The sequence below is a fragment of the Oncorhynchus mykiss genome, chromosome 28 (assembly GCF_013265735.2).
Source record: "Oncorhynchus mykiss isolate Arlee chromosome 28, USDA_OmykA_1.1, whole genome shotgun sequence".
In the NCBI taxonomy this organism is placed as follows: domain Eukaryota; kingdom Metazoa; phylum Chordata; class Actinopteri; order Salmoniformes; family Salmonidae; genus Oncorhynchus; species Oncorhynchus mykiss.
In genome coordinates, this window is record NC_048592.1 from 33,320,927 (window position 1) to 33,337,662 (window position 16,736).

The 16,736-nt window shown below is 45.0% G+C and overlaps 1 protein-coding gene across 5 annotated transcripts in view; it reads right to left on the reverse strand.

Annotated features, from left to right (window-relative positions):
• The window catches only part of LOC110509030 (SH3-containing GRB2-like protein 3-interacting protein 1), a 67,768-nt gene that overhangs the window by 7,494 nt on the left and 43,538 nt on the right, over nucleotides 1-16,736 (reverse strand). For all 5 annotated transcript variants that reach the window (XM_036966871.1, XM_036966872.1, XM_036966875.1 and 2 more), the window contains 6 exons: nucleotides 16,510-16,590; nucleotides 3,363-3,431; nucleotides 2,425-3,165; nucleotides 2,009-2,130; nucleotides 1,452-1,593; nucleotides 152-263 (listed from right to left, as the gene is read on the reverse strand). In XM_036966871.1, the coding sequence (XP_036822766.1) occupies nucleotides 152-263; nucleotides 1,452-1,593; nucleotides 2,009-2,130; nucleotides 2,425-3,165; nucleotides 3,363-3,431; nucleotides 16,510-16,590 (1,267 nt within the window). The remainder of the gene's footprint in view (nucleotides 1-151; nucleotides 264-1,451; nucleotides 1,594-2,008; nucleotides 2,131-2,424; nucleotides 3,166-3,362; nucleotides 3,432-16,509; nucleotides 16,591-16,736) is intronic.

Sequence of the window (16,736 nt, forward strand, 5' to 3'; positions counted from 1 at the left end):
TGTCATGAATTTGCATTCACATCAGTATTAACTTTGATATAAATTTGACATCAATGTTGTTATTCATATCAGTATCAATATTTCTACTTGTGTTAGCATTAGCCTATCTTTGAGAGGAATAGCCTAGCATTGATAGGAATGCTAGCCTTACTTGCTGGGGTCGGCTCCTTTGAAGTAGGCGTTGATGGTCTCAGTGAAGGCAGCCGCCACGGGCAGAGTGTCCTGGGCTCCCATGGTCAGTGGGCTGGGTCCTCTGGAGCATCCTGACACACACACACACACACACACACACACACACACACACAGTTGATCATCACATAAAAGGCACTATCTCAGTAGTAATATCCCTTCCTGTGTCTGTAACGGCCTACAGACATGTGGTCAGATGAGCAGACATGCGTAAGGGAGAGAGAAGGGAAGAGCATAGAAATGACAAGATAGAAGATTGGAGAGATCATAGATAGCGAGACCAGAGAAACATGGACAGCCAGGGTAGTACATTACGATAGCCTCCATGCACTGGTACTGGGTCATGTTCATTAGGTACCAAACGGACTGAAAGGGACTACCTCTGAACTTGTCCAATAAGAAATGCTAGTTTCCCGTTTCCGTTGCAGAACGTTTTTCCCCCGCATTGTGCTCTAATAAATACGACCCTGATACGACTCACCTTCAAAAGACAAATAAAACCGGCCATGGTTGGCTGTTTTTCCTCTGTTCATGTGGAGAGAGGTAGAGAACTTGGAGGGAGGGAGAGGGGGATGAGAGGCAGGCAGGAGCAGAGGAACAGAAGAAGAGGAGAGGAGAGGTGGATGAGTTATTGGAGGTATAACCCCATCACAAGACAGAGGGCAAGGCCAGAGGGAGCATGATGGATGGATAGAAAGAAAGCATGCAGTCTTGTGGAGTCTGATTGGAACATTGGAGGTGTAGATGACTGTATGTTTAGCAGAGTGAAGATGACGGGGCGGCAGGTTAGAGCGTTGGGCCAGTAACCGAAAGGTTGCTGGATCGAATCCCGAGCTGACATGGTAAAAATATGTTGTTCTGCCCCTGAACAAGGCAGTGAACCCACTGTTGGCCGTCATTGTAAATAAGGAATTTGTTCTTAACTGACTTACCTAGTTAAATAAAAACACTTTAAAATATGACGAGGGAGGTGTGTGTAATCATCATACTAACCAGTTTGTCCCATTACTGCTGCTCCTTAATTTCTCTTACTCTTATCTGTATTCTCGTAAGTAAGCATTTTAGTGTAAGGTCTACACTTATTGTATTCAGCATTTCACTGTACACCTGTTGTATTCGGCGCATGTGACTAATAAAATTTGATTTGATTTAATGGTGAAGAAACCTGTTTCACAAAAGTCAAATGTGAGCATTCTACCATTGAATATGTTAACACCAGAGACATACACAGGTGAAGGAGGTGTTATGGAGGAGGGTAGTACCTGTAGTGGATATGTTGAGCTCTCTCCCCAGGGTGGGGGTGGAGGCTGCGCTCAGCAAGGTGATGGAGGAGGAACTCTCGGCTCGGGCCAGGGGGGCGAAGGGAGGGGGGCTGCCGGAGACTGGGGGGCTGAAGGGCCGAGCCTGGGGGAGGGGGGAGGGGGGGGGTATCAGTAGCCTGTTGCTGTACCAAACATTTTCCCAACACAATGTAATGTTAGCAGAGCAGCCGCAGTTAGGTTTAGTAGTATCTCTAACTTTGTGGAAATCAGTTGAAGAAAAACTAATAAGAGTCACAAGTCTAACATTCTAATAGTATCTATCACAAGTCTAACATTCTAATAGTATCTATCACAAGTTTAAAATTCTAATAGTGTCTATCACAAGTCTAAAATTCTAATAGTATCTATCACAAGTCTAAAATTCTAATAGTGTCTATCACAAGTCTAACATTCTAATAGTGTCTATCACAAGTCTAATATTCTAATAGTGTCTATCACAAGTCTAACATTCTAATAGTGTCTATCACAAGTCTAACACATGTAAAAGAGTGCCATACCAGGTCTCCCATTGGTTTCCCAGGGGGCAGTTTGGGTCGAGAGGAGGGCCTTGTAGGAAGAGGGGGAGGGACTGGACTACCTCCTGACAGGGGCGTGGCAGGGCGAGGTGGAGAGGAGGGGCCTGTAAAAGGAAAAGGGAGGACCTGAGACCCCTATTGAGATTATGACCAGCCATGACCTCTCGATCCAATAGCAATTGTAATAGAGCGAATAACAAAAGTAATAGAGTGATGTCAACAAATTCCATTTTCACAATGATGGCATTACCCATTCTACTTGTATTGTATTTCTATGGTTTCCTAGAGTGGTAATCTACCCCTTGTATTTATATGTTTTCCTATGGTGGTAATCTACCCATTATATTTCTATGTTTTCCTACAGTGGTAATCTACCCATTGTATTTCTATGTACTCACCACTGCCTGGGCAGGGTCCGGGGGAAGACACCATGGGCCTGTAGGCGGGTGGGAGGAGGGGGGACGGCACGCCCCTGAAGCCCGGGGTCAGCACCAGGGGCCAGGACATAAAGTCAGGCTGCTCCTCCCTAAGGAACACCAGAGGGGAAGGGATGCCTGCCCGAAGGGAGCGCTCCGCAGGCAGGGGGGGAGGGATGGGACTGGTAGGGGCAGGGGAGTATTCCAGTGGGGCAGCAGGGGTATAGGGAGCATGGGAGTACTCCAGTATCTCATCATCATCCAAAAACAGACTAGGATTGATGGCGATGCACGGTGGGGAGTCTGGGGGCAAGAAGTCTGGAGGCAGGGGGGGAACGGGTTCATTTGGAGGGGGAATGGAGATGATGGAGATGGGCGAGTCGGGGGGAGAGGAAAAGGGCGGCGGGGAGGGGGGAGGCTCATCCGGAGGAGGGCCCGGGGAGAGGCAGGGGGAGTCTGGGGTGGAAGAGAGGGAGTTGGGCGAGTCAGGAGGAGGATAGGCAGGGGGCGGAGGCGGGGCCGGTTCTTCTGGTGGGGGTGGTCTCTCACTGTTGAAGCTGACCCATCGGGGCGAGGCCCTGCCCTCATTGATCCGGCAGGATTCCATGGGGCCGAACACATCTTCCAGGTCAGTTACGGGGGAACCTCTGTATGAGGCTGGGGATTGGACGTTCAGGTAGATGGGGGCGGGGCTTGAGACTATTCTCCCATTGTGTAAATCAACTGTCGGAAAATAAAAGTTCAGAGATCTTCCTGAGTTCACTTCTATCAATGCTGTCCAAAGAACAATGGCAAGTGTGCACGAGGCATGGGAATATGGAAGATGATTCATGCCAAAACAAATACAAATAAAACCATTGAAGTTTTGGCATGAATCTGCTTCCATATGGGAATTATGGTTACTAGCAAAATAATATTACCGGAAGAATCAGACGAAGAATAGCCTTGACTAGCTGCTTGGATGTTCTTGGGAGGAAGTGGAGGAGGAGCTACAAAGAGAGTGACACTGTTATATAATGTTGCCGGAGGAGATTGCTGTTGTTTTACGGGCTCCTAACCAAATGTGCTATTTTGTTGTTTTTTCACATTGATTGTAACTAATTTTGTACATAATGTTGCTGCTGCCGTCTCTTGTGACCGAAAAGAGCTTCTGGATATCAGAATAGCGATTACTCACTTCAAACTGGACAAATATGTTTTATTTAATGAGTCCGACGCGAAGGATTGCTATATATATATGTATATATATTGCTTTGTCAAGACAAGGCCCAAATCCCCGTCATCAGCATGAAGATGGTGATGTTGTACCCACAGCGTCTATTAAAACATTCCCCAACCAGAAACCGTGGATTGATGGCAGCATTCGCGCAAAACTGAAAGTGCGAACCACTGCTTTTAATCAGGGCAAGGTGACTGGAAACATGACCGAATACAAACAGTGTAGCTATTCCCTCTGCAAGGCAATCAAACAAGCTAAGTGTCAGTACAGAGACAAAGTGGAGTCGCAATTCAACGGCTCAGACACAAGAGGTATGTGGCAGGGTCTACAGTCAATCACAGACTACAAAAGGAAAACCAGCCCCGTCGCAGACCACGATGTCTTGCTCCCAGACAAACTAAACAACTTATTTTCTCGCTTTGAGGACATTACAGTGCCACTGACACAACCTGCTACCAAAACCTGCAGGCTCTCCTTCACTGCAGCCAATGTGAGTAAAACATTTAAATGTTTTAACCATCGCAAGGCTGCAGGCCCAGACGGCATCCCTAGCCACATCCTCAAGAGCATGCGCAGACGAGCTGGCTGGTGTGTTTACGGACATATTCAATCAATCTCTATCCCAGTCTGCTGTTCCCACATGCTTCAAGAGGCCCACCATTGTTCATGTTCCCAAGAAAGCTAAGGTAACTGAGCTAAATGACTACTGCCCTGTAGCACTCACTTCCGTCATCATGAAGTGCTTTGAGAGACTAGTCAAGAACCATATCACCTCCACCCTACCTGACACCCTAGACCCACTCCAATTTGCTTACCGCCCGAATAGGTCCACAGACGACGCAATCGCAATCACACTGCACACTGCTCTAACCCATCTGGACAAGAGGAATACCTATGTAAGAATGCTGCTCATCGATTACAGCTCAGCATTTAACACCATAGTACCCTCCAAATCGTCATTAAGCTCGAGACCCTGGGTCTCGACCCCGCCCTGTGCAACTGGGTCCTGGACTTCCTGACGGGTCGCCACCAGGTGGTGAGGGTAGGTAACAACATCTCCACCCCGCTGATCCTCAACACTGGGGCCCCACAAGGGTGCATTCTCAGCCCTCTCCTGTACTCCCTGTTCACCCAACTCAATCATCAAGTTTGCAGACGACACTACAGTGGTAGGCTTGATTACCAACAACGACGAGATGGCCTACAGGGAGGAGGTGAGGGCCCTCGGATTGTGGTGTCAGGAAAATAACCTCACACTCAATGTCAACAAAACAAAGGAGGTGATCGTGGACTTCAGGAAACAGCAGAGGGAGCAGCCCCCTATCCACATTGACGGGACAGTAGTGGAGAGGGTGGAAAGTTTTAAGTTCCTCGGCGTACACATCACGGACAAACTGAAATGGTCCACTCACACAGACAGCGTGGTGAAGAACCTCAGGAGGCTGAAGAAATTCGTCTCGTCACCAAAAACACTCACAAACTTTTACAGATGCACAATTGAGAGCATCCTGTCGGGCTGTATCACCGCCTGGTACGGCAACTGCTCCTCCCATAACCGTAAGGCTCTCCAGAGGGTAGTGAGGTATGCACAACGCATCACCGGGGGCAAACCTACACAACCCGATGTCACAGGAAGGCCATAAAGATCATCAAGGACAACAACCACCCGAGCCACTACCTGTTCACCCCGCTATCATCCAGAAGGCGAGGTCAGTACAGGTGCATCAAAGCTGTGACCGAGAAACTGAAAAACAGCTTCTATCTCAAGGCCATCAGACTGTTAAACAGCCACCACTAACATTGAGTGGTTGCTGCCAACATACTGACTCAACTCTAGCCACTTTAATAATGGAAAAATGTATGTAATAAATGTATCACTAGCCACTTTAAACAATGCCACTTTATATAATGTTTACATACCCTACATTACTCATCTCATATGTATATACTGAACTCTATACCATCTACTGCATCTTGCCATCTTGATGTAATTAAATGTATCACTAGCCACTTTAAACAATGCCACTTTATATAATTTTTTCATACCCTACATTACTCATCTCATATGTATATACTGTACTCTATACCATCTGCATGCATCTCATTCATATATCATTCATACATGCATCACTCATTCATATATTTTTATGTAAATATTCTTATTGATTCCTTTACACTTGTGTGTATAAGGTAGTTGTTGTGAAATTGTTAGGTTAGATTACTTGTAGATATTACTGCATGGTCGGAACTAGAAGCACAAGCATTTTGCTACACTCGCATTAACATCTGCTAACCATCTGTATGTGACAAATAACATTTGATTTGATTTGATTTGAAGAAAGACAGAGGAAAAGGGGGAGGAAGATGGGGAGGAAGATGGGGTGCCGACGAATAGGTAAACCACCAGGTCCCTATTATTATTATTATTGAGGATGTATGTAGCAGGAGGACTCGTCATTTCCGGTCACAACTTGCAGAATTGTTTCCGTGTTGCTGTGCGTTTTGTTGCCAACCTTACTTTGCTACCTGACAACTTTACGTTTTTTTAACTTTTTAATTACCGTTTATATTTTGTCATTTTTCCCCCACTCAACTTTTTTTCATTCAACTTTTTCACTCCGGATGCTTTATCTGGACGTGGTTCGTCAGGACCTCCAACAGCCGAAGCTAAGTAGTAACATTAACATGATGCCTTCTAATTGCAGTCGCTGTACTCATAATATACAGGAGAACGATTGCCTTACGGCGAGGATAGCTGTGCTTCAAGCCCAGCTTCAGACGCAATCGTTAGGCAAGGGTAATTTCAGTGTAGGAAAGGATGAAACAGCATCTGTGCCACCAGTAAGTACAGATAGTAACGTTAGTATAAATCCCCTCGCACGGTCCCCGCAGCCGGACAACTTTCTCATGGCTTCTGGAGGGAAATGCTGTAGGAATGCTCAACCAGTGTCGCTCATTCAGCCGACAGAAACTTTCAACCGGTTTTCCCCATTAAGCAGCGAGTCGGAGTCTGAGGTCGAGCCTTCTCTTGTCTCTACTCCTCCCGTTACGGGGTCTGAGATGCTGAAGCTTCCCACCATTAACTATGACAAATTGAAAACCCTAGTCATTGGCGACTCCATTACCCGCAGTATTAGACTTAAAAAGAATCATCCAGCGATCATACACTGTTTACCAGGGGGCAGGGCTAACGACGTTAAGGCTAATCTGAAGATGGTGCTGACTAAAGCTAAAACTGGTGAGTGTAGAGAGTATAGAGATATTTGCTATCCACGTCGGCACCAACAATGTTAGGATGAAACAGTCAGAGGTCACCAAGCGCAACATAGCTTCAGCATGTAAATCAGCTAGAAAGATGTGTCGGCATCGAGTAATTATCTCTGGCCCCCACCCAGTTAGGGGGAGTGATGAGCTCTACAGCAGAGTCTCACAACTCAATCGCTGGTTGAAAACTGTTTTCTGCCCCTCCCAAAATACAGAATTTGTAGATAATTGGCCCTCTTTCTGGGACTCACCCACAAACAGGACCAAGCCTGGTCTGCTGAGGAGTGACGGCCTCCATCCTAGCTGAAGGGGTGCTCTCATCTTATCTACCAACATAGACCAACATCTAACTCCTCTAGCTCCACAATGAAATTGGGTGCAGGCCAGGCAGCAGGCTGTTAGCCAGCCTGCCAGCATAGTGGAGTCTGCCACTAGCACAGTCAGTGTAGTCAGCTCAGCTATCACCATTGAGACCGTGTCTGTGCCTCGACCTAGGTCCCAAAAGATAGAATTTGTAGATAATTGGCCCTCTTTCTGGGACTCACCCACAAACAGGACCAAGCCTGACCTGCTGAGGAGTGACGGACTCCATCCTAGCTGGAGGGGTGCTCTCATTTTATCTACCAACATAGACAGGGCTCTAACTCCTCTAGCTCCACAATGAAATAGGGTGCAGGCCAGGCAGCAGGCTGTTTGTCAGCCTGCCAGCTTAGTGCCACTATCACAGTCAGTGTAGTCAGCTCAGCTATCCCCATTGAGACGTGTCTGTGCCTCGACCTAGGTTGGGCAAAACTAAACATGGCGGTGTTCGCCTTAGCAATCTCACTAGGATAAAGACCTCCTCCATTCCTGCCATTATTGAAAGAGATCGTGATACCTCACATCTCAAAATAGGGCTACTTAATGTTAGATCCCTCACTTCAAAGGCAGTTATAGTCAATGAACTAATCACTGATCATAATCTTGATGTGATTGGCCTGCCTGAAACATGGCTTAAACCTGATGAATATACTGTGTTAAATGAGGCCTCACCTCCTGGTTACACTAGTGGCCATATCCCCCGTGCATCCCGCAAACATTTGCGGGATGTTGCTAACATTTACGATAGCAAATTTCAATTTACAAAAAAAAGAAGAAGACGTTCTTGTCTTTTGAGCTTCTAGTCATGAAATCTATGCAGCCTACTCAATCACTCTTTATAGCTACTGTGTACAGGCCTCCTGGGCCTCTAGTGGCCATATCCCCCGTGCATCCCGCAAACATTTGCGGGATGTTGCTAACATTTACGATAGCAAATTTCAATTTACAAAAAAAAGAAGAAGACGTTCTTGTCTTTTGAGCTTCTAGTCATGAAATCTATGCAGCCTACTCAATCACTCTTTATAGCTACTGTGTACAGGCCTCCTGGGCCACTGAGTTCCCTGAATTGCTATCAGTCATAGCAGATAATATTCTAATTTTTGGTGATTTTAATATTCACATGGAAAAGTTCACAGACCCAATCCAAAAAGCTTTCGACTCAGTGGGTTTTGTCCAACATGTCTCTGGACCTACTCACTGTCACAGTCATACTCTGGACCTAGTTTTGTACCATGGAATAAATGTTGTGGACCTTAATGTTTTTCCTCATAATCCTATGAGGAACTATCGGACTATCTGACCACCATTTTATTACGTTTGCAATCGCAACAAATAATCTGCTCAGACCCCAACCAAGGAGCATCAAAAGTTGTTCTATAAATTCTCAGACAACACAAAGATTCCTTGATGCCCTTCCAGACCCTCTCTGCCTACCCAAGTACGTCAGAGGACAAAAATCAGTTAACCTGTTGAGTGTAGGGGGCAGTATTTTGATGTTTGGATGAAAAACGTACCCAAGTGAAACTGCCTATTTCTCAGGCTCAGAATCTAGAATATGCATATAATTGTCAGATTAGGATGGAAAACATTCTAAAGTTTTCAAAACCGTCAAAATATTGTCTGTGAGTATAACATAACTGATATTGCAGCCGAAAACCTAAGGAAAATCCAACAAGGAAGTGCCTAAAAGGAACTCATCTCCCTATTCCATTGCATGCCTTCCCTCCATTTAAAGGGATATCATCCAGATTCCTTTCTCTATGGCTTCCACATGGTGTGAACAGTCTTTAGACATAGTTTCAGGCTTTTATTCTGAAAAATGAGCGAGAACGATCACATTGTGTCAGTGGATGGCTGGGTGCCAGCAGAGTTTTGCATGTGCAACAGCTTGGAGCAGACATTTTCTCTCTCTCTCATATTGAAAAAGCTACGGTCCGATTGAAATATTATCGATTATTTATTGTAAATACAACCTGAGGGTTGATTATAAAAAACATTGACATTGACATGTTTCTACTAACTTTACGGATAGAATTTGGAATTTTCATCTGCCCCGTCGTGACCGCTCGAGCCTGTGGATTTCTGAACAAAACGCGCCAACCAAATGGAGGTATATTGGATATAAAAATAATCTTTATGGAACAAAAGGAACATTTATTGTGTAACTGGGAGTCTCGTGAGTGCAAACATCCGAAGATCATCAAAAGTAAGCGATTCATTTTATTGCTTTTCTGACTTTCGTGACCAATCTACTTTGCTGCTAGCTGTTTGTAATGTTGTCTGCTGAGAGAGATGTCCTAACATAAAACACTTGGATAGCTTTTGCTGTAAAGATTTTTTGAAATCTGAAATCTGACAAGCTAAGCTGTGTTTTGCTATATTGCACTTGTGATTTCATGAACATTAAATATTGTTAGTAATTTCATTTGAATTTGGCGCTCTGCAATTCAGCGGATGTTGACAAAAATTATCCCGCTAACAGGATGGGTGCGCCAAGAAGTTAACAACTTAACTGAGGAACTCAATTTAACCTTGCGCAATACCCTAGATGCAGTTGCACCCCTAAAAACTAAAAACATTTGTCATAAGAAACTAGCTCCCTGGTATACAGAAAATACCCAAGCTCTGAAGCAAGCTTCCAGAAAATTGGAACAGAAGTGACGCCACTCCAAACTGGAAGTTTTCCGACCAGCTTGGAAAGACAGTACCGTGCAGTATCGAAGAGCCCTCACTGCTGCTACACCAAACTGGAAGTCTTCCGACTAGCTTGGAAAGACAGTACCGTGCAGTATCGAAGAGCCCTCACTGCTGCTCGATCATCCTATTTTTACAAATTAATTGAGGAAAATAAGAACAATCCAAAATTTATTTTTGATACTGTCGCAAAGGTAACTAAAAAGCAGCATTCCCCAAGTGAGGATGGCTTTAAATTCATGAACTTCTTTGAAGAAAAGATAATGATCATTAGAAAGCAAATTACGGACTCCTCTTTAAATCTGCGTATTCCTCCAAAGCTCAGTTGTCTTGAGTCTGCACAATTCTGGCAGGACCTAGGATCAAGAGAGACACTCAAGTGTTTTAGTACTATATCTCTTGACACAATGATGAAAATAATCATGGCCTCTAAACCTTCAAGCTGCATACTGGACCCTATTCCAACTAAACTACTGAAAGAGCTGCTTCCTGTGCTTGGCCCTCCTATGTTGAACATAATAAACGGCTCTCTATCCGCCGGATGTGTACCAAACTCACTAAAAGTGGCAGTAATAAAGCCTCTCTTGAAAAAGCCAAACCTTGACCAAGAAAATATAAAAAAGTATCGGCCTATATCAAATCTTCTATTCCTCTCAAATTTTGGGGAAAAAGCTGTTGCGCAGCAACTCACTGCCTTCCTGAAGACAAACAATGTATACGAAATGCTTCAGTCTGGTTTTAGACCCCATCATTGCACTGAGACTGCACTTGTGAAGGTGGTAAATTACCTTTTAATGGCGTCAGACCGAGGCTCTGCATCTGTCCTCGTGCTCCTAGACCTTAGTGCTGCTTTTGATACCATCGATCACCACATTCTTTTGGAGAGATTGGAAACCCAAATTGGTCTACACGGACACGTTCTGGCCTGGTTTAGATCTTATCTGTCGGAAAGATATCAGTTTGTCTCTGTGAATGGTTTGTCCTCTGACAAATCAACTGTAAATTTCGGTGTTCCTCAAGGTTCCGTTTTAGGACCACTATTGTTTTCACTATATATTTTACCTCTTGGGGATGTCATTCGAAAACATAATGTTAACTTTCACTGCTATGCGGATGACACACAGCTGTACATTTCAATGAAACATGGTGAAGCCCCAAAATTACCCTTGCTAGAAGCCTGTGTTTCAGACATAAGGAAGTGGATGGCTGCAAACTTTCTACTTTTAAACTCGGACAAAACAGAGATGCTTGTTCTAGATCCCAAGACACTAAGAGATCTTCTGTTGAATCTGACAATTAATCTTGATGGTTGTACAGTCGTCTCAAATAAAACTGTGAAGTACCTCGGAGTTACTCTGTACCCTGATCTCTCTTTTGAAGAACATATCAAGACTGTTTCAAGGATAGCTTTTTTCCATCTACGTAACATTGCAAAAATCAGAAACTTTCTGTCCAAAAATGATGCAGAAAAAATAATCCATGAGTTTGTTACTTCTAGGTTAGACTACTGCAATGCTCTACTTTCCGGCTACCTGGATAAAGCACTAAATAAACTTCAGTTAGTGCTAAATACTGCTGCTAGAATCCTGACTAGAACCCCAAAATGTTATCATATTACTCCAGTGCTAGCCTCCCTACACTGGCTTCCTGTTAAGGCAAGGGCTGATTTCAAGGTTTTACTGCTAACCTACAAAGCATTACATGGGCTTGCTCCTACCTATCTCTCTGATTTGGTCCTGTCGCACATACCTACACGTATGCTACGGTCACAAGACGCAGGCCTCCTAATTGTCCCTAGAATTTCTAAGCAAACAGCTGGAGGCAGTGCTTTTTCCTATAGAGCTACATTTTTATGGAATGGTCTGCCTACCCATGTGAGAGACGCAGACTCGGTCTCAACCTTTAAGTCTTTACTGAAGACTCATCTCTTCAGTGGGTCATATGATTGAGTGTAGCCTGGCCCAGGAGTGTGAAGGTGAACGGAAAGGCTCTGGAGTAACGAACCACCCTTGCTGTCTCTGCCTGGCCGGTTCCCCTCTCTCCACTGGCATTCTCTGCCTCTAACCCTATTACAGGGGCTGAGTCACTGGCTTACTGGTGCTCTTTCATGCGTCCCTAGGAGGGGTGTGTCACTTGAGTGGGTTGAGTCAGTGACGTGATCTTCCTGTCTGGATTGGCACTCCCCCCTTGGGTTGTGCCGTGGCAGAGATCTTTGTGGGCTATACTCGGCCTTGTCTCAGGATGGTAAGTTGGTGCTTAAAGATATCCCTCTAGTGGTGTGGGGGCTGAGCTTTGGAAAAGTGGGTGGGGTTATATCCTTCCTGTTTGGCTCTGTCCAGGTGTATCATCGGATGGGACCACAGTGTCTCCTGACCCCTCCTGTCTCAGCCTCCAGTATTTTTGCTGCAGTAGTTTGTGTCGGGGGGCTATGGTCAGTTTGTTATATCTGGAGTACTTCTCCTGTCTTATCCGGTGTGCTGTGTGAATTTAAGTATGCTCTCTCTAATTCTCTCTTTCTCTCTTTCTTTCTTTCTCTCTCTCGGAGGACCTCAGCCCTAGGACCATGCCTCAGGACTACCTGGCATGATGACTCCTTTGCTGTCCCCAGTCCACCTGGCCATGCTGCTGCTCCAGTTTCAACAGTTCTGCCTGCGGCTATGGAACCCTGACCTGTTCACCGGACGTGCTACCTGTCCCAGACCTGCTGTTTTCAACTCTCTAGAGACAGCAGGAGCGGTAGAGATACTCTTAATGATCAGCTATGAAAAGCCAACTGACATTTACTCCTGAGGTGCTGACTTGCTGCACCCTCGACAACTACTGTGATTATTATTATTTGACCATGCTGGTCATTTATGAACATTTGAACATCTTGGCCATGTTCTGTTATAATCTCCACCCGGCACAGCCAGAAGAGGACTGGCCACCCCTCATAGCCTGGTTCCTCTTTAGATTTCTTCCTAGATTTTGGCCTTTCTAGGGAGTTTTTCCTAGCCACCGTGCTTCTACACCTGCATTACTTGCTGTTTGGGGTTTTAGGCTGGGTTTCTGTACAGCACTTTGAGATATCAGCTGATGTCAGAAGTGCTATATAAATACATTTGATTTGATTTTGATTTGATATTGGCCAACGTGCAATCCTTGGAAAACAAACCAGACAATCTACGATTAAGACTATCCAACCAACGGGACATTAAAAATATAAATATCTTATGTTTAACCGAGATGTGGCTGAAAAACGACATGGATAATATAGAGCTGGCTGGCTTCTCTGTGCATCGGCAGAACAGAGCAGCTACGTCTGGTAAGACGAGGGTGGGGTGTGTGTCTATTTGTCAATAACTGCTGGTGCGCGATGTCTAACATTAAAGAAGTCTTGACGTATTGCTTGGTAGAATACCTCATGATAAGCTGTAGATCATACGATCTACCTAGAGAGTTCTCGTATATATTATTCATAGCCATCTATTTACCACCACAATCCGATGCTGGAACAAAGACTGCACTCAACGAGCTGAATAAGGCCATAAGCAAACAAGAAAATGCTCATCCAGAAGTGGCGCTCCTAGTGGCCGGGGACTTCAATGCAGGAGAACTTTACTTAATTTCTACCAGCATGTCACATGTGCAACCAGAGGAAAAAAACTCTAGACCACCTTTACTCCACACACAGAGACACATACAAAGCTCTCCCTTGCGCTCCATTTGGCAAATTTGGCCATAACATAATTCTATCCTCCTGATTCCTGCTTACAAGCAAAAACTAAAGCAGGCAGTACCAGTGACTCGCTCAATACGGAAGTGATCAGATGACGCGGATGCTACGCTACAGGACTGTCTGGACTGTCACAGACAGGACTATCACAGACTGGACTATCACAGAATATGTTCCGGGATTTATCCAATGGCATTGAGGAGTATACCACCTCAGTCACCGGCTTCATCAATAAGTGCATCGACGACGACGTCCCCAAAGTGACTGTATGTACATTTCCCAACCAGAAGCCATGGATTACAGGCAACATCCGCACAGAGCTAAGGCTAGAACTGCCGCTTTCAAGGAGCGGAACACTATCCGGACGCTATTAAGAAATCCCGCTATGCCCTCAGACGAACCAGCAAACAGGCAAAGCATCAATACAGGACTAAGATTGAATCCTACTACATCGGCTCTGACGCTCGTCAGATGTAGCAAGGCTTAAAAAATATTACGGACTACAAAGGGAAACCCATCCGCGAGCTGCCCAGTGACGCGATCCTACCAGACGAGCTAAATGCCTTTTATAATTACTTCGAGGCAAGCAACACTGAAGCATGCATGAGAGCATCAGCTGTTCTGAATGACTGTGTGATCACGCTCTCCGTAGACGATGTGAGCAAGACCTTTAAACAGGTCAACATTCATAAAGCCGCGGGGCCTAACGGATTACCAAGATGCGTACTCAAAGCATGTGCGGACTAACTGGCAAGTGTCTTCACTGATATTTTCAACATCTCCCTGACCGAGTCTGTAATACCTACATATTCAAACAGACCACCATAGTCCCTGTACACAAGAAAGCGAAGGTAACCTGCCTAAATGATTACCGCCCCGTAGCACTCACGTCAGTAGCCATGAAGTGCTTTGAAAAGCTGGTCATGGCTCACATCAACACCATCATGCCAGAAACCCTAGACCCACTCCAATTCGTATACCGCCCCAACAGATCCACAGATGACGCAATCTAAATCGCACTTCACACTGCCCTTTCCCACTTGGACAAAAGGAACACCTATGTGAGAATGCTGTTCATTGACTACAGCTCAGCGTTCAATATCATAGTGCCCACATCACTAAGCTAAGGAACCTGGGACTAAACACCACCCTCTGCAACTGGATCCTGGCAACAACTCATCTATCACGCTGATCCTTAACACTGGGGCCCCTCAGGGGTGCGTGCCTAGTCACCTCCTGTACTCCCTATTCACCCACGACTCCAACACCATTATTAAGTTTGCTGACGACACAACAGTGCTAGGCCAGATCACCGACAACGATGAGACAGTCTATAGGGAGGAGGTCAGAGACCTGGCCGTGTGGTGCCAGGACAACAACCTTTCCCTCAATGTGAGCAAGACAAAGGTGCTGAACGTAGACTATAGGAAAAGGAGGGCCGTACAGGCCCCCATTAACATCGATGGGGCTTAAGAGGAGCTGGTCGAGCGTTTCAAGATCCTTGGTGTCCACATCACCAACAAACTATCATGGTCCAAACACACCAAGACAGTTGTGAAGAGGGCAAGACAACACCTTTTCCCCCTCAGGAGACTGAAAGATTTGGCATGGGTCCCCAGATCCTCAAACAATCTATAGCTGCACCATTAAGAGCATCCTGACCGGTTGCATCACCGCCTGGTATGGCAACTGCTCGGCATCTGACCGTTAGGCGCTACAGAGCGTAGTGCGTACGGCCCAGTATATCACTGGGGCCAAGCTTCCTGCCATCCAGGACCTATATACTAGGTAGTGTCAGAGGGAGGCCCAAAAAATTGTCAAAGACTCCAGCCACCCTAGTCATAGACTGTTCTCCCTGCTACCGCACGGCAAGCGGTACAGGGGTGCCAAGTCTAGGACCAAATGGCTCCTTAATTATCAGCTTCTACCCCCAAGCCATAAGACTGCTGAACAATTAATAAAATGGCCACCTGGACTATTTACATTGAACCCCCCCCTTTGTTTATACACTGCTGCTACTAACGGTTTATTACCTATGCATAGTCACTTTACAAATGAACCTCGACTAACCTGTAACCCCGCACATTGACTCGGTACCGTGTTACTTTTCGATTTTTTTTTGTTTATTTAGTAAATATTTTCTTAACTCTATTTCATTGTTGGTTAAGGGTTTGTAAGTGAGCATTTCACGGTAAAGTCTACACCTGTTGTATTCGGCGCATGTGACAAATACAATTCGATTTGATTTGACTTGGGTCAAACGACACTAGGTCAGTCTATAGACTTACTTAAAGCAGCAGTCAGCAGTTGAAACAATAACAACGCGTACTACACACCATTGTTTCAGTCGAAGGCTGGAGAAATGGAACCCCTCTCAAATTCAAAGACAGCTATGAATGCAAGGACTGGCCATCCATGATATCAGAAGTGCAGTTTTAAGCAATGTGTTGAGTCTATACAGTGTTTGTTCACATTTACTTTGTTTACAAACATTGGAGTAAAACAAGCTTATATTTTGGGGTTCTGATGTGGTTAGACAGTTGAACTACAGCTCATGATGCATTTCTAAGTTATATTCTTCAATAATCAATGGGTACATATCAATCATTTATAAGTCAAAAAGTTGATGTATAAACTGCTGATTGCCCCTTTAACACTTAGTAACACACTATTGACTATAACATTGGTCTCAAACTGGCGGCCTGTGGGCCATATGCGGACAACAAGCTGATTTAAATGAGGCCCACCGTTGTGTTAGCAAATGTCATATAATAGCACAATCATGACTGATATAAATGATATAGTGGGGGCTTACCTCCTGTGGGAAAGTTTCTGGTCAAAGGGGAGTCAGAGTCTGGTCTGGAGTCACACCATGCATCAGCCTCTATACAGACTACTATGATAGACAAAGGATATCAACATGGTTAATCACACCTCAGTGGGATATGATGCACAAACGTAATAAACAATTGACACACATTTAGATACCATTATGTAATAACACAAAGACACACATACAGTCAGAAAGACTATTCTTGTGAG